The sequence below is a fragment of the Manis javanica genome, chromosome 17 (assembly GCF_040802235.1).
Source record: "Manis javanica isolate MJ-LG chromosome 17, MJ_LKY, whole genome shotgun sequence".
NCBI lineage: Eukaryota > Metazoa > Chordata > Mammalia > Pholidota > Manidae > Manis > Manis javanica.
This window is the reverse complement of record NC_133172.1, coordinates 48,922,483-48,944,894: the sequence shown is the minus strand read 5'-3', so window position 1 is coordinate 48,944,894 and position 22,412 is coordinate 48,922,483. Positions and strand designations below refer to the sequence as shown.

The following is a 22,412-nucleotide window of genomic DNA, read 5'->3' as shown; positions in this document are numbered from 1 at the left end:
GGGGTTTCAGGTAGAAATAGGTTTGTAGCTGCCCCCCTTGCTCAGAGTGGTTCACAAGGCTCCTTGCGATTTGGCACGTTATCACCCCCGCCTCCTCCCCTCCACTTTCTTCTCCCGCCCCCTGCTCCAGCCAACTGGCCTCCAGCATTCCTGCACACCTGTCAGACTTATTCTCACCTCTGGGCCTTTCCCAGCCATTCCCCTAAATATATAGTAGATCCTTCACATACTCCCGATCTTTACTCATATCTAACTTCTCAGTGAGGCCTTCTTTACACAACTTATCTTTTACACCTTCCTCCTGTTCCTGACTTTTCTCTATAGAATTTAAAACCATTTGACATTCTATTTCATTATTTATTGTCTGCTTCCACACAAACTTCCTCTGGGGGTATGGGTTTTGTCTGTTTTGTTCACTGCTGTGTTCACAGTCCCTGGCGCAGCCCCTGGCACACAGTGGGGGCTCAATAAATTGTTGTTATTGTCTGTTATTTGCTTTCCTACCCCCAGCCCCTGGCACCTAGCCCTTACATATGAATGAGTGGGCAGAGCCACAGGAAAGTGAGGGAATGAAGAGAGGTGAAGAAAGGAGAAGAATATTATGAAATACGGAAAAGCACATGTGCAGAGAGAGACAAAGAGCATTTCTGATTACAGATTACCAGACTGGCTTCTGCAGAGGACTGGAGAAGGGCAAGTCTGTGCCAAGGAGGAAGAACAAAAGAGCAGAGAATTCTCCAGAATGTTCAGAAATCTGACCTGAACGAGCAGTCTACACTGAAGCAGAAAGTGTCCCTGCAGTTTTGGCTGCAGCCGCAGCTCTGGGCCCCCTGCAAGTCTCCGGCCACACTGCCATCCTCTGTAGGCCAAGGGGGCTATGGACAGCAGGCCTGGGAGGAGGAGGAAGAGACCAGGGAGGGAAAGAAGGAAGAGAAGGAGGGATTCGGCCAAGCAGAAGGTCTGTGAGTGATCCAGGGGAGTCTGGTGACAGCCTCCTGGGCAATGGAGGGGACTGAAGAAGAGAGGCCAGGAGAACTTCAGCAACACGGAGGAGACTAGGGACGCTAGGGAGAAGGCGGCCCCAGAGAGATGGGCGGAGGTGGGAGGCAAGCACGAGTGTGCGCTATTATGCAGAAGCAGACACACCTCACAGGCCCCATGCACCTTCGTGTCACTGTTGCTCCTGCCATCCGCCCCTGCAGTTCTGGGTCTTTTTTTTTTCTGAGTTTGTGTTTTTATTATCCTGAAGTTCTTCAGTTCTCATGCTGTTTCTCAAGGATGGATATGTACTTGGAAGAATAATTTAATAATTTGGAAACTTTTAATATTTTGGCCATGTTTAGGAAGGTTACATTGTAGTATCTCCCCCGTGAATTTGGTAACAAGGTCAGAAAATGTCACTCTCTGAAATTGAATCCATCAAAATAAATGAAGAACAAATGCTTTTAGCCACTTCGCAAGTAATTCAAATTAAAGGCAGTCTATCAATGGAGACACAGGGACTGTGTCTAAGGCCCTCCCTAGGAGACTACATAGGTTTTTAGACTAGAGAGTTTCTCAGTCTCATCAAGGTGATCAATTAGGATATATCCTCAGAATTGGATGCATTTAATGCAAATAAAGTTGTAAGTTAAATCAGTCATCTTGCATATCCAGTATGATGACCTGAAGTGGGCTGTATGGAGTCTAGATAAAGGAAGGCCAAGAGGCCAAGAGTTTTTAGTGTATATTCAACTGGTTCAAGGCAAATTCTTCTCTGACTTGAAAGCCCTAATCCTGATTTTCTAGATATCCTTGATTTGGAGAATGAAATTAATCCAGCTACTCCAGCTGAATGGAATTACTCCTTTAAAATATCTATGCCTTTGTTCTAATTCTTTGCTCACTAAGCTGACTTACAATCCCTGACTACAAGTTGGCCCTTTGAAGGGATGCTCACCGCAAAAGTTCAAAGCTAAGAATGTGTCTGTATGCCAGTCAGAGAGAAGTATCTTGTTAATTAGCAAATGGGCCTGCTTGTATACAGACCCTTCAACCACCTGAAAGTTTGGGGAAATTGTGTTTTCGTACCCCTGGGCCTGGTCACTCCAGAGACTAGGAATAAAATCCTGTGATAAAATTCTGTCCTGAGCACTGCAAAGCTGAAGACTCACCAAGGAGCTCTGTGCTAGCCTTGGCAAGTTGCTGACCACAGAGAGGGTTTGTCTGAAGCAGTCAGCCAGTCTCTTTCATCTCTTTTAGCTGCAATCAAAATTCAGTCACCAAAATATATAAATAAATAAAGAGGAACCCACAGTGCTGCATCTGAAAAGATTTTGAAAAACCTGGCATTAGATCACCAACATACAATGCACTTTGAAGCACACATTTAACTAACCCACTGTCTAAGCATTCCTCTTCCTAAAGGAGTGGACATAAATATTCTCATTTGATGGTTTTTTTCCTGTAATCAGGGCAACTCTGTGCAAACGGTAGCAGAAGGAGAGAAAGAATACGGCCCAGGAGGACAAACACAGGGCTTACCCTTCTCTGGAAGATTCAATCAGCTTGGTTCCCTTTTCTGGAGATCAAGTCCTCTGCAATGCCATAGCCTTCCATCTCAATAGCAGAGGACCAGATTCACATGTTATTCCTTAGAGCCCAGATATTTTATTCCACTTTGCATATTTTGACAACAATTTCCTTCCCCTCCCTGCCTCCAGCTGCATCTCTGTTCTCTGAAATGCCTCAGGAGCAGCCAAGGGTGACTAGCCCTGGCTGCTCCTCATTATCACAAGGAAAAACCACCTCACCTTGAAAGAATATCCAGATAGTGACAAGTGGGTGACCAACCTCTTTTACTCAAGATGCAAGAAGAGACTGGCCAATTAGTCAATTCCCTCAATTGTGTTAAATATACACTCCATTGGGTAGACATCCTTCTCTAAATGCTACAGAACAGAGAAAAATGTGCAGGTTAATGAGATCTGTAATCTTTTTTCTTTTAAGGACACACACTTCAGGCTGGATGCAATGTGGCTGAACTGACGCTTTGGGAAGGACAGCCTAAAGACACAGCTGACCAGAGACACAAAGCCACCTCTGCAGTCAGCCACACTATCAGCACTGAGGAAGCCGTGGGGCCCCCTGCTGGAAGGCTTGGGCACTGCTCTGGCTGCGTGGTCCCAACACCACTTCTAGATCCTTGGGGCCGGGCCTATGGCAGGACCACGATCTTTTTCTCCAGCTTCTGTGGTGGGAACAGAAAGTTTCTCATTATCTCATCCAGTTCTTCCAGGGCCAGCTGGGCATGGAGCTTGGCCACGTCATCTGGCTCCAAATGTACCACGTGCTTCAGCAGGTGGTAGAGATCCTTGAGGACGTCCCGCAGCACCTGCATGAGAGAGGCAGTGTCATGACCACGTGTCTACTGTGCCAGCATTTCTCAGAGTGAGCCAACTGCCTTCTCCTGTCTGAGGAGTTCTGCAGGGACACTCGCAGGCTCCCTTGAGAAGATAACGCATGGCCCTCTCAGGCTGGAGATGGAGGGAGGGCAGCTGTACTGACATAGGCTTGGGTTTCTCATGCACCCCTGACACCTCACTACACAGGCCCTGGGGATTTCTGCTTTCCTTTAGCCCCAGGCCCAAGCACAGATTCCAGACCCCTTCTCTTAGTCCCAAAGCATGGCACACCCCTTAGGACACAGCCAGGCCGCTCCTGCATTTGCCTCTCTGGCTCCCACACAGCGCTCTGCTGACACTCCCAGAATAAGCACCTATCTGGCGAAACCCAAGAGGCTGTTTCTTCAGTAGTCATGCCCTTCCTTGCCACTACTTCACAGTTTTCCCCCACACGTCCATATCTGCTCTTCCCCAAGTCACTACAATTTTTTTTTTCAATTGCAACTCTGCAATGGGAGACGAGAGGATCCTGCAGACAGCCGCACCCACTTTTCATGTCCAATGCTGAGTGAGATCTTATGATCTGATAAGGAATCGGGAAGATGCCGAAGCACCTACTTCCAGAATTTCCTCCAAAATCCTCCTGGTTTGGGGGCTAGAACTTCGAGCATGAAATACGTTTCAAAAGAACAAGCAAACCAGAGTAAGGGGCCTGAGTACTCTAGGTCACAGGGGGGTCACATTATTTCTCTGCAGCTACTTGTAACTTTACTTCCGGTCTAGGGCTTTCTGCCTCAAAAGCTACTATTGTGGGGGGCCAGGTACTGTACTAGGTATTTTGCAGGTATTATCTAATTTTTACATCATTCATACAAAGGAAAGTTATTAGCTCCACTTTATGGATGACGAAACAGGATGAGAGGGTTACATAACCTTCTAAGGTTACTCAGCTAAAAAATTATGGAGCCAGATTTTAAACATCCAGAGCCTGTGTTATTTATTTATTGTTACTAAAAAAGTAATACAGTACAAAAAAGTACATGTAAAAAAATAAGTCTTTCTTCTACTCTGGACTCCTAGTTTCCCTTCTCAGAGTACATCATTCTCTATTGTGAAATATATATTCTAGGTGTTTACAAGCATATAATGTATATGCCTTTTGTACCTCCCTTTTTTAAAGCACAGAATTATATTCTACATTGTCATGTACCTCAATTCCCATCCACCCCCTGCCCTTAACAAACTTTGAAGATCTTTTGTATAATTGACACATATAGAAATACTTTTTCTAAAAAATGGCTACATAGGATGAATGTCACACAATTGATTTACCCACTCTCCCAATAAAAGTCTTAAGTTGCTTTTTAAAATCTTTTGGTATTGCAAATATTGCTGTAGTAGCATTCTGATACTAAAGTCTTTGCAGACACATACAAGAACAATGACAAGAAATGGAATCTTTGAGTCAAAGGGTAATACACACTTAATATTCTGACAGATACAGCCTAAGAGGTTGCAATAATTTATTTTTATCTAATTGTATGAAAATACTCATTTCCCCATATTCTCCTCAGCACTATGTATTGTAAACTCTATCTTTGCTAATCTAGTAAATGAAAAATAATAATATGCTGTTATAAATTTTCATCTTTCTAATAAGTACACAAACTGTGTATTTCTTTCTGGTATAAGTAACTGAACTTTTCCTTACTGATTTCTAAGGGTTGCTTATATACAAAAAAAATAAAAAGGTTCACTATTATATATGTGTTGCAAATATTCTTTTTTCACAGTTGGCATTTTTTCTTTGTGAAATTTTTTTCTCTGGGGAAGAAATTTGCATTTTCATAGAGTTTAACTTACCTTTATGGTTTTTCCTTTATGGTTCCTGGGTTTTTTATTTTTCATGGAAGAAATAGGGCCTATAATCTTAGCCACTATGCTATGTTGTTTCTATTTATTAATAATGCCATCTAATGTGGGGGTGAAAACTTGATAATATGGGTGAACGTTGAAACCACAATGTTGTTCATGTGAAACCTTCATTAGATTGTATATCAATGATACTTTAATAATAAAAAAATAATAATGCCATCTACATGCATCAAATTGGGTTTGTTTCACAGTATGCAAGCATCTCTGACAATAATTGTTTCAAATGGGATTAAAAAATTTTTCTTACTACTTTGGAACTCCAAGAACTGGCTGTATATGGAAGGTTGTGCCAATGTATAATTTCAAAAAGAGGAAGATGAGAAAAAATGAAATAGAAGAATGTAGACATTCATCTGTTCTTTCATTTTATGGGTTTTCATAAAACCCATGTAATTTATATAATAGCCTGTATACTGTAACAGACTCCCCTGTAAAAATACATAGAAGAGCATGAGTGTGAGCAAGAGGCATGTACCCAGCATTGGTGTCTGCCATTCTCTGCTAGTGTATTCACACACAGCATTTGCCATGCCTCACGAGCACAGAATTCTGGTGGACCCACAATGTGTGGGAGTTCAGCAAGACTTGAAGCCAGTACAAGGGCAGCATGTTATTATATTTATGACTTAGCCAATGGAGCCACTGACAGCCTGGAGAGGCCACATTTTCTGTTCGAACTAGAACTTGCTTCACACACAGAAAGAAGGCAATAGCTTTCTGAAAAACATGGACAGGTAAGGAACCCTATCACATCCTTTGTGTTGCTTCCCTATTTTAGCCAAAACATTTACACTGAAAGGGTTGACACAAAAGGAAATAGGACAACCCATAATTCTTGTTCCTGTCAGTCTTTTTTTTTAAATTTATTAAAGTATAGTTGACATACAATATTGTATTAGTTCTCAGTATACAACATTGTGATTTGATAATCACATACTTACAAAATGCTCACCATGGTAAGTGTAGTTACCATCTGTCGCCAAAGTTAATACAACATTACTTACTATACTCCCTATGCTGTACTTTTCATCCCAACTCAGTTATAACTCGAAATTTGTACCTCTTGATCCCCTTCACCTATTTTGCCTAGTCCCTAGTCCCCTTCCCCTCAATCCTTCCTTATTCAGCAGTAAACTGAAGGTAAAGAGTGTTGGTAGTATATGCACATGTCAAGAAGTGAAATCAAAACAGTTACTTTGTTTTGTTCAGTTTAGATTGTTCTGCTAAGAAGGAGACACATACGCATGAATAAGCTACAGCAAATTGTGTAGTTTTGGTGATTCCACATGAGTTACATGCTCTGATATTTGTACTTAAAATTGGCTTTGCAAAATATAAAGAACGGTAAAATCCATAGTAATAATTTAACATTTAAAATATTCTCAACTTAGAACAACGTTAGTGGCAAATAATAAACACCATGACAAGTTGAGGGAGAGATGGTGGAAGAAAGGAAAGAACTTCATATTTAAAAACCATTTAATGGCACTTTTCCCTGTCTTGGAACAAGGGACCCCGTATGTGCATTTCGCACCAGCATTTTGCACTCATATCATGATTGGCCCTGCAGACAACTCTCAGTGCTCCTTGCCCAGTGTGGCCACATTAAGTGCCTGAAGGCTGTGGGCACACCTCACAAAGATGCTCCCACATCTGGTGTGAAGCCATCTCCTGGGCTTTCTCAGGGAGCTGCAGACACTCAGAAAGAGGTCACCTAGCACAGGTGTCTGAGGCTGACTGTGGTACTAATCCAGCTACTCTTTCATGACGTATCTTTCTTTGCTGGAGGCCAGCAGTGTGAAAAGAAGAGATGATTCCAGGAAGAGGATGACTCCCTATAGCTACTGCCTCATGATTACTCACTCATTCAATAATCACTATTAAGGGCCTACTTCGTGCCCAGGCAGTGTGCTGGGGATAAAAAAATGAATAATGCACAAACCCTACCCTCTGGCAGTTACAGCCGAGCAGGGACGCAGGCACACAACCCAGACAGTATGGGCTCCGCTCTAAGAGATAAGTGTATGTGCTTCTGTGCAGGCAAAGGAAGTGAGTTCAGCCTCAGCATGTAGGGGCCAACATTTTCCTACCATGTGAAATAGGGCCTTCACCCCTTTACTTCTAGCCAATCCATGGCACCAAGGAGTAGCCTGGGGAAGCTTCAGTGAGTCCCCTCACCCTCAAGCCCCCTCCAATAAAGGCAGATTCTAAGCAAACCACGCATGTTTATTATGCAAATACAGCTTAAAAACAAGTCTCTTAACACTCTCTCAAACGGAATATAGCCCAAAGTGTCTCTTACATAGAAATTCTAGAGTTCTTGCTGTTTATTACAAGGTCATCTTTTTTCTTCTTCTTCTAGAGGAATCTTTCACCTAGTTAGAAATATCTGAGAGATTTTTTGCTAGAGCCTCCTAACATTCAAAGTAAGGTTAGCTTTTACTTGTTAAAAAGGGAAGTTCTGTTCTGCTAAGGTACTCTGGTCTTTTCTAGTGTGGGTAAGAACTTCCCCCTGGCACTGCTGTGTCCTTAAAACAATAATGCCTGTGCAAACACACTTCATAGCAGAGGGGTGCAGAGCTCCTTGCTGTCAGCTACCAGATCTCCTATTTTAAGTAACTGAGTGCTAGGCAAAGGCTCCTTCTTAATTAATTGGTCTATCTTAGCAACCCCCACTAGAACGGCTTCTCCCCAATCCTCTAACACTGGAGATCCCACACATCACAGGACTTCCTCTGAACTCCCCAAGGATCAAAGCTTCCTGCCAGCCAGGGATTGTCACCAAATCCGAGGGATCAAGAGCTGAATACAAGGAGGGTTCAAAGGTAAACTTACTCTCAGGAGCCTCTGTGGTAGGTAGGAAACAGGCAATTGGTAGGTAGGAAACGGAGGAAACCCCTCATTAAGAGTTCAACATGCCTGCTCTTTTCCAACACATCAAGGCCCAAGGACCCCAGGGAAGGTGGAGGGAGTACAGGTGTCAGTTGGGGGTAGGTGTGTCTCATCTAGAGGAGATCTAGCTTAGCTTTTTGCAGCAGGTTGTTGAAACAGACATTTGCACCATCTGAGGAGCTATCAGGCCAGGGATGTCTTTAAAAAGTATCCAGATTTCTAGTTTGAAAACTCTTTGGAAAGGGGTGGGGTTTGAGTGCTTTATTAGAAGAATGTAGAGCTCACAAGAAACACAACACAACAAACACTTCCTCTCCTCCCTCCCTCTCCCTCTCCAGGTGCCAGATCGCAGAGGCACACAATGCTGATGCTCCCAGGACAAGGGCAGTCCCCACCGAGAGACGAGAGACGAGAGACGCAGCTCAGAGAAGACCAGCCAAGGCGGGGCATACTGAAAAGCACCAACGACTGCCGTGGGCACACAGGTGTACTCTGAATGGAAAAGCAGGAAAACAGGCTTTGACTCTTTCAATGAGCTTGACCTGAAACATCTTTGAAGTGGTTGTGGTATCTTTGAGTTAAGATCAAAAGTAGAAATAAATGGCAAGTATCTTTCTTATTTCCTAAATTTATTTATTTATTTGACTATAAAAGCAAAATAATCACAACCCAGAATATCTGGAAAACAGAAAGAAAAAAGAAGTCTCTAGTCGAACTACTTCTCTAACACTAGTTCTATTGTTAAAGACATTTAGTAATTAGTAGAATCATTTACACTTTTAAAAATTATTTTAATATTTTAAAAGTCATCTATACTTCAAGGTGATTTTACAAATGGAATTGAGGTGAATGAAATTGCTGTTCTTTGGTTATTATTATGTGGGAACAATAGGGCACAACACAAAATGGTCAGAACCAAAACATTTACAGTAATAAGAACTCCAGAAAGATGTGATCTAGCAGAGAATTTTTCCATCTATAATTTCTTAATATTTAAGGGGAAAGTGGGCTGCTAAATAGAAAAGGGTTATGAAAAAGTTAAATGCAAACATACACTAATTGTCTGTAGAAAGTCAGTCTTCTATAGGATCAATAGATGACGCCAAAATGATCAGAAAGAAAACGAAATTCCATACAATCTTAACAACCAACAGTTGTGGCTTCCTTTGTGACTAAGAAAAAAAGCTCTGGGCACAAAGACAGAAACTGAGGAATAACAGGGAAGTCTGACACCAAAATAAAGGTATGGGTAGACAAAAGAAGGAGGTGAGCTTAAGTTGGTGGCTAGAGACTGGCCTGACAAACAGATTCTCTAGATTGGGGTCCCGAAGAGGAGGAGACCCCAGTATCCGACTAGCTGTGTCTGAAAACATATAGGAATTAGCATTAGGTGTAGTATGAGTGTGTTAGGGAGCTATAGGCCAACTTCCAAGAATCCTCATTTTGACCACTGTGCCTCATGTTAAAACCAGCGTATGATTTGGTGGCAGAGGCAAGTGAGTGAACAGAGACTAGTATGGAACAGAGACTATAAGTGGAGCACAGCTCAAATGACATTTCCCAAACTGTGTGCAGGGGACTAGGCTAAGCGCTCTGGATGAAGAGAACCAGGTCCCATCTTTCAGGAGCTCACCACTATATGGGAGAGATAGACATGCAGAGTTAAACCTAATGGTCTGGAGGCAGGCACTCCCAATTACTAGCTAGGGAATCTGAAGCACATGAATACTTCATCTCTCAGAACCCTGTTCATCTCATCTGTAAAATGGGATAATACTATCTCCTTTTCTGGTTGTAGTAAGAATTAGAGTTAATGTCTATAAAGATCCAAGCGCCAGGACTTGGATATGGTGGGTGCTAAATAAGTGGTGATTTGTCAGCTTTCCCCACTAATACTGGGAGTTCTTTGAGGCCCAGGACTGTGTCCATTTAGTTGCTCTTCTATCACTGGCCTAGAACAGATCCTGGCAGGTAGCAGCTCTGGCACAGTAAATCTTTGACAGATATATAAATCAATGAATGAATGGCTGATAACAATAGCTAATCCTTACATAGTACCTGCTACGTGCTGGGTGTGGTTCTAGGCATTTTATCCATAGTAACTCAATCCTCAGAACAATACTATGAGAGAAGTATTATTATTATCTCCAATTTGCCCAGAGCCACACAGCTAATAACAGGCAGAGCCAGGATTCAAACCTGGCAGCCTGATTTGGAGCCGATGTTCTTTATTAACCACTACACTCTTCTGCCTCTCAAAGTGGCCACTGTTTTCACTACTACAGAGCGGGCAACACAAAGCATTGCCTTACGAGTTTTGGTGGGATCAAAAGGGATCAGGCCTGTTAGAGCACTTTACTATCATAAGCAAAGTGATACATAAAAGTATCGTCGCTATTATTACTGCGGCATTGAGGTAATTTGGTCTTACCACCAGGGACTAAGAAAATGAGGGGAAGGGCACAGCTCTGATGATGAAAATCAGAGCAGAGGCCAAAACAGAGTGCTCAGGAAGATGCATAAATGGCAGGGAGATAGAAGCACAAGGAAGGGGTGTGCAAGCGCACACCATCAGGGCGAGAGTTGTCCCGACCGGCGCCAGGAAGAACACTGCTGGGCCAGCTGAGAGGAGCCACGCTCCGAGGTCTTGGAGGCCGGCGGCCTCTTTACGGTAAGGGGCAGGAAACAAACTGGGGAAGCAGAATGGAGGCAGCCAATCTGGACCTCATCAGGGAGCTCTGGCCTGAAAAAAAATGAATGCTTGACTGATAAACCCAAACCTTCACTTTGATGGGTCTATGATAAAGAAATTAAGGCTTATTCAAACAGAAAGACTGGGCTTTGAGACACTTCTTTGAAAGCTTTTGGAGGGTCAGCAAAGAAAGACAGGATTACTAATGTGTAAGAGATTTCTATCCATGCCTGACAGAGAATCTCAAACATGCTGAAGTTCAGGGTAGCATTATTATTAACTGGAGGTTACTGAGCTTTTCAAAACCTTTTTATTTCCAAAGTATTTTTCTCTGCTAGACCTAGAGATAAATGGCATTTTTACCCTTTCTGGATTGTGTCTGGCTGTTAAATGGGGAGGGTATCTCGAGTGCAAATTGTAAATGGGGTGGAGAGGCAGTGGGGGGAGTATCATGATTGATTTTCACTGAAGAATAGGGGAAAAAATTTAACTGGTCAAGTGCCAAAAATGCTACCGGGATGTTTCTACATCCCTGACAGTTTAGGGACAAAGACCGAGACCAGTGCTTAGGTTTAACCCCTTGTAGGGGTGACAGACAGCTCAGGGAAATGAAACAAAAAGTAGGCAATTGGACTTACTGACACCTATTGTGTGTGCTCCTAGGCCAGCTTATGCTGAGGCGTGCTACCCAAGGCTTCACAGGGTGGGAGGCCAGCGCCGGCAGGGGCTGCACCCAGCGGGTGGTGGCAGGGACACGAGCAGCAGCTGCCGTGGGGCGCAAGGAGCAACGGTGGCAGCAGCTTTCATGATGTCTTTAAATAGCAACCTGAGGAAAGCAGCAGCTTTCCTACACCCCCACAGGCACAGAAACAGAACAAAGAAGACGGGAAAAAATGGCTGGAGTATGTGCAAAGGCAGCGGGCTGCTGCTCGTGGGGGAAGAGATCAGGAGCCTCATCCTTAGAAGCTGGTTACAATCCCAGCTTCAAACTGTGTTCAATTACCACCTTTGGGGGAAAGAGCTTCATTCTCCTGGGCCCTGGAGGCTCTCACACAGACACCCTGCTGAAGGGCCACAGTCCAGGTCTCTTCCTGCACCTAACACCTCCCGCGTGGGATTAGACAGCGTCTACAAAAGGCTCACTACTACCACTTACTGAGTGTTTACTATGATTCAGTCACTGTGCTCAGCCCTTCTCACACATTACCTCATTTAATCCTTCCAGGTAGGTGTTAGCAGGCCCAGCACACAAATTAGGGAAAGGGGATTTGGAGAGGTTTAATGATTTGCTCAAAGACACAACTAGAATTCAAACCTGCATCTATCAAGTCTAACTCTGCAAACCTTGCTTTTAAAAACATGCATTTATGAGGAAATCCAATATATGCAAGAGGATGCTATGGAAAGAATGTGACCTTTTCTGCACTATCAAAGTTGTTTATTTGGATGAGGGCTGGTTAGGGAGGCAGGCGAGCAGCAACTGGGCTACTGGCTGACTGCAAGATTTGGGGCATCCTGCATCACCCTGGCCTTCCCGGGGTCACACAGCCTCAGGTCTAGCTTGGGTTTGCCACAGGGGAAGGGTGTTGCTCTCCCTAGGGCATCTGCTCAGTGGAATTCTCTGCTCTGTGTAGGATGCTTAAAGAACAAAAGGTTACAGGTAGAACAAAGGCCAGAGAAAACCAGAGTCACTGACACAAGCCCTGGTTGGTTTATATTATGTGCTAATATATACACAGAAGGGACTAGATCAGAAAAAGCAACTCCCAATCCTCACCAAAGTATGGCTACACAGCCCAGACTTTGCCTCTGAGCAACACCATCATTCAAATGTGGTGATTCTCCACCCTTGCTGCACACTACAATTTCCTGGAAAACTTTTTAAATGCCTGGGCCCCGATCTCACATCTAAGAATCAGAAATCTCGGCGGTTGGGATTTGGGACTCAGAAAATTTTTTAAAATTTCTTTTCATGCCCTCCAGGTGACTCTAACAAGTAGCCGGGATGCAGTAGTGCAGGATGTCACGCAGGAACACTGGAAAGGGGGCGAAGCAAGAATTGTGCCATGGTTTCAAATGCCGAGATCAGTGTTATGATTCTGCCTATGAAAAATCTAAGTGCTATCAAAGGTGATGCGATTTAGACAAAACCTGTTGTACTTCTTGGCATTCTCTGAACTATCAATAACCAGGTTTTTTATTTTCCAGAAAGGGGACAGGGTCAAAATCATTCTTGATTCATAAATTAAGACTGCATCTTTTTTTCAAAATATTACAAAGTTTTGTTCTTAAACAATGTGAGGTACAATTCTGAGACAGACATGTCTTCTTTAAGAAAATGACAGGATAAAAGAAATGCAGCTGCCTCTGTTGCTAGGTTAGCTGGAATTATGGCAGAAACCTCTGCTCAGATGGGAGAATTATGGGAAATATATGTGCTAAAATTTTGACAGCTATATGTATATAAATGTAGTGTGTGTGTGTGTGTGTGTGTGTGTGTGTGTGTGTGTGTGTGTGTGTGGTGGGGGATGGGGTGGTAAGAAACCAAGTTTGGAAATGCAAATGGTTCTGGCTGCACATCAATATTCATTCTGCCACTGTGCCACAGGACTGCTCCTCCCAAATGGTTTGGGGACAGCATGTCTACAACCCAACTGCAATGAAAACTTTAGGCGTTTCCAAGTAAGGGGGGTAAAACTCCCTAGTAATGAGAACTTGTTTGGACAACTTCTGCTCTTGGGAAACCTGATTAGAAGTCCCAGAATTTCCAGTTTAAGATCTAAGTCTATTTATGACAAAGGCAGGTACAGAGAAATTTAAGAGATGTGTTCCATGCCTTTTAGAGAGTTCACACACTCTCTCAACAAACATTTATTAAGCACTTATTTTGTGCGAGGCAATGTGCTAGATTTGGGGAATATAAGAATGAATGGAATGAGTAATCAAATTCACAGAGACACACACAACAGTGGCTGCCAGCGGCTGAGGGAGGGAATGCAGAGTTGGTGTTTGATAGGTCCAAGAGTGCCATCTTTTCAAGATGGCAAGAGTTCTGTGGGGGATGGTGGTGATGATGCACACAACATGAATGTGCTTAACACCACTGAACTGGGCACTTCAAAACAGTCAAGATGGTAAATTTTATGTTATGTATATTTTAGCACAATCTTTAGAGAAAGTGGTGTGTTCACTGGCTCACAGTAACCCTGCTAACATCAGGGATGAACGAATCACTACAGGATATATGCTAGTCCTGAGTCAATACATAAGTCATGTAAGCCTGAAGAAGCAAGGACTAATTTATCTGGGAAATCAGTAAAGCCTTTTCACAAAGGGTATAACATTTAAGTAGAATCCTAAAGGACGAATATAAGCTTACTAGATGGACAGGTGAGGGGAAAAGAAGGCATATGGGGCATAAGAAGCAGTATGGACCAAGATGTGGAGTCAAGAAATAGTATATGGATTATCAGGGGCTGGCCAGGTTCTCAGGGCCTATGAGGAAAAGTATGGGAGAGACCACAAAGGGCCTTGTATGTCATGCGAAGGAGCTTGGTCCATGAGGGATCAGGGGAAAATATTAGCTGGGGACTGGACTGCAGCAGATTTGCATTTCAGAAAGATCTCTCTGGCTACAATTCTCTGACCATGCTGAGTGACTGAAGAGAATACCTGTCAACCCTGGGGTATTAAAGGGTAGAAGAAAGTCCAGTGGTTAAGGAAACAGAAGTCCTAGGAATCCAAGTTTGTCCTGATATACCCGCAACAGTTCACCTCTTCAAGGATAACCGCAGGGCAGTTCTGATTAGTCCCTTCAGAGCAGCCAAGCTGGCACTAAGGCAGCCTGGGTCAGCGCTCACTTCCACCTCTTACCGGCTGTTTGGCCTGGGCATCTAAACGTAAATTTCTGGACCTTGGTTTTCTTATCTGTAAATAAGTGTATTTATCTCACAGAGTTGTTAGGAGGATTCAATGACATAATGAACGTGAAGAACTTAGCATTTTGCCTGGCATACAGTAAGCCCTTACTAAATGTTAGTTATATTATTATTAAATACAGAACCTTAGAGAACAAGTTTATTTGGAGCAGATTTGCTAAGGGCAAACAAACCATGGGGGGACGAGCAATGAGCTGGAAGAGACTCCAGGGCATCAATGCTGTCATTTCAAGTCACCCCAAGGAGGGTACACCAAGTCAGAACTCCTCCCTCTCAAGGATGGAGTAAAGAAAAGTGGGTTTTGTAACCCAGAGGAAGAAAAGATTCCTGATCAGGCTGTGGGGCAGAAGGAAAGTCCTGAGACCCGATTCCCCAGCCTGGCAGCCCAAAAGGTGTTCGGTTCCCTTCAGGTTTTCCCGGCTCCCTGCTGTTTCAGTTCTGTGTACGTCATGGAAGGTGCTGGATGGCGTAGTCCATGATTGGCCTGTGCTTTTGGCAAGAGAGAGTGGAACATGAGGTAGGGTAAAAAGGAAGCCAGGGTTGTTTCCTGTCTCTGCTCTCTGAAGAGTTCACACCGGCAGGTCCTGGGGGATCTGGGCACCTGGGTCCAAGGCTAGTCCAAACAGTGTCCTCTCACTGTTCCATCATTCTAAGGGTATACAGTAAAGACGCTGTGAGGAGGAAGTCTGGACTGCTTTCCTTTTGGGTATCAGGTTTCCAGGATATGAGGCAGCCTTTTGTTAGCCACGAACTGTGCAGAAAATGCCCAAGTGACTCAGTTTCTGAGTCCTTCAGGTGACGGTCACGGAACACGTGGGAGCGAGCTCTGGAGCCAGGCTGCCTGTGTTCACCCACTTCTGCCCTCACTAGTGGTTGGGCAAGTTACTTCTCTCATCTGCCTGAGTTTCCACATGTGTCAAATGGGGATATTACTATGGAGATTAAATGAATTAATGTAAAGCATTTAGATATAAGTACTATCATTCAGTAAATGCTCAATGAAAATATTTTTGTGGAGTTTTCAATATATAACGAATTTTTATAAAAAGGAATGAAGTTCTGATATGGGCTACAACATGGATGAACCCTGAAAACATTATGTTAAGTGAAATGAGTAGAGACAATAGGACAAACAGTGTATGTTTTCACTTACATAAAAATCTACAAGAGGCACACTTACAGGACAGACCGTGGGACAGAGGGAGTACCCGGGGCTTTTGGAAGTCGGAATGGGGATTCTGCCTAATGGGTACAGAGTTTCTATTTGGGATGGTGAAAAAGTCCTGGGAAGAGGTAGTAGTGATTGTTACGCAACACTGTGAATGTACTTAATACCACTAACAACTGTACACTTAAAAATTGTTAAAATAATAAATTTTATATTATATCTATTTTATCACAATAAAAATTACACATACTAAAAAATGCACTGAGTTTTTCAGGATTTCAACTACCATATAAATTGACAGAAGATAATGTTTTGATTTACTTGAACTTTTACACATAGTAGTTTACCAATTTGGAAAACCAGGCTACTCAATATACTTCCAAGTTGCTCGTACAAGATATCTGTATTGATTTGCATTTGGAGCTGTTAAATTTATGATGACCCACATGTAAGAGCAACTGAATGGTTCATTGTAGCTTAGAGTTGGCCTAGCCATTTATATATCAAAGTATAAATATCTGTTATTATAAAGTATTATCCTTTTATTCCTTCTTTATATTATAGTTGGGACACTACATTGATTTTTTAAATATATGTGTTAAGCTATATACATTTAAATATATGTATGGTTAAGAAGTTATAAATGTCATTTCAGGAGTCTAAAATATTTGTTATAATGAAGTATGCCGGGTCTGATTAGAGGAAGGGAGCTGACAGCAGCCACTCCCAAACCTGGTGCTTCGCTTGTGCTCAGACTCCACTTTGTGATGTTACCTAAGAAAACCTGGATAACGAGACAAATCTTGTTCCAGGTGAATGAGTGAATTCAGTGGAAGAGGGAAGATACTGTACTTTCATTAGCACTTGGCCAACATAAGCTACCAGGAATAACTGGAAATGAGTGCTAAGTCCTCCTGGCAATTGCTTGGGAAAATTATGACCAATGTCTCCTCATGAACTTCATTTCCTCATTCATACTGTAAGATGGTTGGATTATTTCCTCAAGTATGTTCCATGGAACATTATTACTTGGCATGCTTATAATGAAAAAAGGATTCCTTTGTAAATGAGGTGAGAAAATTGTTAGCTTTCTTTGCTGGAAGTCTCAGATTCCTTAATAGGCTAAGATGCACTGACTCTCCAAGAGGAGAATATAGAGCATTTCCCAAACTTTTTGGCTATGGAGACCATATGTCAAAGGAGCAACTCATTAGGTTAATAAGCCAAGGGAAATTTTTGTGAAATACAATTTAAATAGTCTCTAAGGCCTCTTCCACCTGTAACATTATAAAATTCTGTGTTTAAATTAGAGTACCTTCTTCTTGGCCATTTCACATCAGAATAAGAAGGATAAGGAGAAAGCTGTACTACAGAAAATAAAATATGTAAGTCTGATGCAGAAGAGGAAGACAAACCAAATTGTAACATATGCAGATCTATGTAAATGATTATGCAGAAGAGGCAGAAAGGGAGCAGTTTTAAATGTTAGGGTTTCCAAACTGTCACTTATGTTATCACTAGAAAAGGCTGAACATTTATATTTTAGCAGTCACAGTAAGGTACTGAGTCCCAATCTTCTCAACTTTACTTCTAAAATCCATCACTAATGTCATTTGCATTTGGCTGTGTTACAGTTGAGGAAATCTACGGGACCATCTAGGCACTGACCCCAGCTGCTCCTCCCACAGACGGTTATGGTAGAGGCTGATCCAGTTGTTCTACACAAACCCCCACATAAGTACCTCGTCCAGCCAAGCTGGTTGGTCTGGGAATGGACATCTGATCTTAGCAGGAACAACAAATTTCTTCCCCAGGATTTTTGCCGTTGGGGTCAGGGAGGGAATCTCTTGAGTGTTGGATGTAAGATGCAACCAACCCTTGGCCACCGTGAGTGGTCACATTGCTGCCAAGGGAAGAAAGCTGGAGTCCAGTGCAAGAGAATGAAGGCAAAGTGCAGGAGAAGCAGAGACAAGAGATGAGCATTTCCGTTCCTGATTCTAGAAGTCATTGATGACCAGCTCCACCTCAGCTTTTCCCACATAGCTGTTCAACCCTTACTTGGAGTCAGTAGGCAAAAACATTCCCTTTGCTTAAGTTAATTCAGATTAGATTTCTGTTGCTTAAAACCGGAAGAGCTCTGACTACTCACGTATATCCTGCACACCTACTTTCTCCATTGATAAAGAGGGAAGAATGGAGGCTGCCTCCTGAAAGCTGGTGGATTGAACACATGCACCCACCACTGCTCTCTCCTGAAACTCCACTGAAATGACAGCAAAGGAATACAAAATAACATTAACTTATCAAAACCAAAAGGACTTACCAGGCAATGCAACAGAAGTGAAGATATAGAAAGCATGGGGATAAATCCTAGGGTCATAGCCCTGATTTGCTCTGCTTAGTACATTTTATGTCTGCTGTGCTGGTATAATTGCTAACAGTGCTGTCTTTCACTCTCAAAAGTGGTCTGGCTTGGATGACAAATTGATTCATTAGGCCACATAAGAAGCCCAGAAGCAATCTTAATGTACCACAGAAACTCAAAAAAAGACTTGAGTACTTGATGGGCCATACCTCTTAAAATGGAGGTCAGAAGAAACCCTGACTGGAAATATGTCTGAATAGTAATCAGATCCCCTGATGCCTTCCGCTTTGTATATCCTCTCTCCAACTACAGCAGAAGCCTGGAGTATTAGCCTTTGGACAGTCCAGCCAGAGAGACTTTGGAGAGGCTGACATAGGTAAGGATGAGGGAGGGCCAGATAAGGATGAGGCTGCCATGTTGAAAATGGAAGACTAAGTGCAGGTCTACATATTGCATGGTTAAGACCACCATCCCTTCCTTCCACTCATCTTCCAGAACCTCGGCAGCCAGGCTTACATTCTGTAGGTAGAAGACTAGACAATTTTTCTCTGAGCAGCCCCAAAGAAAAGTACTCCAACATAAGTCCCTGAGTCTCCCAATGATATCACCTGGCCAGATCCTCACCCTCCTAGAAAGTCCATAAGTATTGCCCATGCACACAGAGCATCACTAGCTTTTGAGTACTTTGTTCTTAAATCTTAGTAGAGGCTGAGAAAGTAACCAGTTCAGGTAAGAGCAAGTGGATGAAGGGCTGTAGGAATCATGTCTCATAGAAGATGAAGCTAATAGAGTACTTGATGTGTTGGAAACTTCTAAGAGATTTATTAACTTTTAGCAGAGAATAGGGATCAATTGGTGACAGGTTCATAGAAAAGTAACAAGTATAAACCTCAGACATTTATTAATTTCACAGAAAGCCAAAATTTGTACAAGAAAGGAAATTTAATCATAGTATATTAGCATATAGCTCAGCTGTAGATAATAGTTACAGACATAATAATATAAACACTAAATGCTGACAGAGCAAAACTGTAATGTAACTATAGAGGGATAATTCAGAAAGGGAATGCATATATTTGTGAGGACATGTTAATAAGAATAATAGCTTACATAAAAGACCCTAAAGAATCCACTCTAAAACTACTAGATCTAATATCTGAATTCAGCAAAGTTGCAGGATACAAAATTAATACACAGAAATCTGTTGCATTCCTATACACTAACAATGAACTAGCAGAAAGAGAAATCAGGAAAACAATTCCATTCACAATTGCATCAAAAAGAATAAAATACCTAGGAATAAACCTAACCAAGGAAGTGAAAGACCTATACCCTGAAAACTACGGGACCCTCTTAAAAAACACTAGAGGACACTAATAAATGGAAATTCATCCCATGCTCTTGGGTAGGAAGAATTAATATTGTCAAAATGGCCCTCTTAAAGCAATCTACAGATTCAATGCAATCCCTATCAAAATACCTACAGCATTCTTCAACGAACTAGAGCAAACAGTTCTAAAACTCATATGGAATGACAAAAGACCCCGAATAGCCAAAGCAATCCTGAGAAGAAAGAATAAAATGGGAAATTATGCTCCCTGACTTCAAGCTCTACTACAAAGTCACACTAATCAAGATAACTTGGTACTGGCACAACAACAGATCCATAGACCAGTGGAACAGATTAGAGAGTCCAGATATTAACCCAAGCATATATGGTCATTTAATATATGATAAAGAAGCCATGGATATACAATGGGGAAATGACAGCCTCTTCAACAACTGGTGTTGGCAAAACTGGACAGCTACATGTAAGAAAATGAAACTGGATTATTGTCTAACCCCATACACAAAAGTAAACTCAAAATGGATCAAAGACCTGGATGTAAGTCATGAAACCATAAAACTCTTAGAAAAAAATATAGGCAAAAATCTCTTGGACATAAACATGAGCAACTTCTTTATGAACATATCTCCCCGGGCAAGGGAAACAAAAGCAAAAAATGAACATGTGGGACTATATCAAACTAAAAAGCTTCTGTACAGCAAAGGATACCATTAGTAGAACAAAAAGACATCCACAGTATGGGAGAATATATTCATTAATGACAGATCCAATAAACGGCTGACATCCAAAATATATAAAGAGCTCACACACCTCAACAAACAAAAAGCAAATAATCCAATAAAAGAATGGGCACAGGATCTGAACAGACACCTCTCCAAAGAAGAAATTCAGATGGCCAACAGACACATGAAAAGATGCTTCACATCACTAATCATCAGTGAAACGCAAATTAAAACCACAATGAGATACCACCTCACACCAGTTAGGATGGCCACCATCCAAAAGACAAACAACAACAAATGTTGGCGAGGTTGTGGAAAAAGGGGAACCCTTCTACACTGCTGGTGGGAATGTAAACTAGTTCAACCATTGTGGAAAGCAGAAAATCTACACTGCTGGTGGGAATGTAAACTAGTTCAACCATTGTGGAAAGCAGTATGGAGGTTCCTCAAAAAGCTCAAAATAGAAATACCATTTGACCCAGGAATTCCACTTCTAGGAATTTACCCTAAGAATGCAGCAGCCCAGTTTGAAAAAGACATATGCACCCCTATGTTTATCACAGCACTATTTACAATAGCCAAGATACGGAAGCAACCTTAGTGTCCATCAGTAGATGAATGAATAAAGAAGATTTGATACATATACACAATGGAATATTATTCAGCCATAAGAAGAAAACAAATCCTACCATTTGCAACAACATGGATGGAGCTAGAGGGTATTATGCTCAGTGAAATAAGCCAGGCAGAGAAAGACAAGTGTCAAATGATTTCACTCATCTGTGGAGTATAACAACAAAGAAAAAACTGAAGGAACAAAACAGCAGCAGACTCACAGAACCCAAGAATGGACTAACAGTTACCAAAGGGATAGAGACTGGGGAGGATGGGTGGAAAGGGAGGGATAAGGGGGAAAAAGGGCATTACAATTAGCACACATAATGTAGGGGGTTGGGGACATGCAGAAGGCAGTATATACAGAGAAGACAAGTAATGATTCTATAGCATCTTACTTCACTGATGGACAGTGACTGTAATGGGCTATGTGGAGGGGACTTAATAATCGGAGGAGTCTAGTAACCATAACGTTCAAGTAATTATACATAAACGATATAAAAAAAAAAAGAATAATAGCTTATACATGGTGAGTTTTTAGAACCTCTACATTCTAAATGCTTCACATAAATAAGTTCATTTAATTCTTATAACAACCCTATGAAGTTGTTACTATTATTATCCCCAGTGTACAGATGAGGAAATTGACACATAGAAAGGTCAGCTAACTTGTGCAGGTGCTTATTGCCAGTAAGTGGCAAAGCTGGGGTTCAGTCCTAGCCATTCTAGCTCTAGAGGCTCCAAGTTAGGCCACTGCACTCTGCTGCTTCACTCCTTCTCACCGCTGGTCACTGTTCTCCACCTTAGGAACACAACCACTGAGTGATTCCCACTTCAACATACGAGGTCTGGTAGAAAGTCAGTAGGTGAACTGGAAAATCAACAGATAGTGCAAGCTGCTATTTACAAATATGCAAGAAAGCATTTAAAGAAACAGCTAATCAAACTGAAAATAGTTGCTGATGGGGGGTAGGAATGGAGAGTAAGAGAGGTAGGATGGGGCTATGGATCTCTGATTTAAGCTTTGTAAAACTATTGTTTTTAAATGATGTGTATGAATAACTTTTTTTGAAATAAAAATTAAATTATAAAAAAAGTACACAAAAAGACAGATAACCTGATTTTTAATATTGGCAAAGATTCTGAATAGACATTTCTCATACAAACAGCCAATAAGCGCATGAAATAAGCTCAACATTGTCAGCCATCAAGGAAATGCAAATGTAAACTACACCACTTCACACCCACTAGGATGGCTAAAACCAAAATGATAATGAATAAAAATGTTAATGAGAATGTAAAGCGCTGGGAACCCTCAAACATTGCTGGTGAGAATGACAAATGGTGCAGCTGG

At 42.0% G+C, this 22,412-nt stretch overlaps 2 protein-coding genes across 4 annotated transcripts in view; both read right to left on the bottom strand.

The window, feature by feature from the left end:
- HAS3 (hyaluronan synthase 3) overlaps positions 1-2,668 on the bottom strand; it is a 30,138-nt gene extending 27,470 nt beyond the window's left edge. For both annotated transcript variants that reach the window (XM_037025311.2, XM_037025312.2), the window contains exon 1: positions 2,154-2,668. The gene's annotated coding sequence lies outside the window, so the exon portion shown is untranslated. The remainder of the gene's footprint in view (positions 1-2,153) is intronic.
- Positions 2,669-2,820: 152 nt separating this feature from the next.
- TANGO6 (transport and golgi organization 6 homolog) overlaps positions 2,821-22,412 on the bottom strand; it is a 176,673-nt gene continuing 157,081 nt past the window's right edge. For both annotated transcript variants that reach the window (XM_037025309.2, XM_037025310.2), the window contains one exon: positions 2,821-3,373. In XM_037025309.2, the coding sequence (XP_036881204.2) occupies positions 3,197-3,373 (177 nt within the window). In that variant the 3' untranslated portion in view covers positions 2,821-3,196. The remainder of the gene's footprint in view (positions 3,374-22,412) is intronic.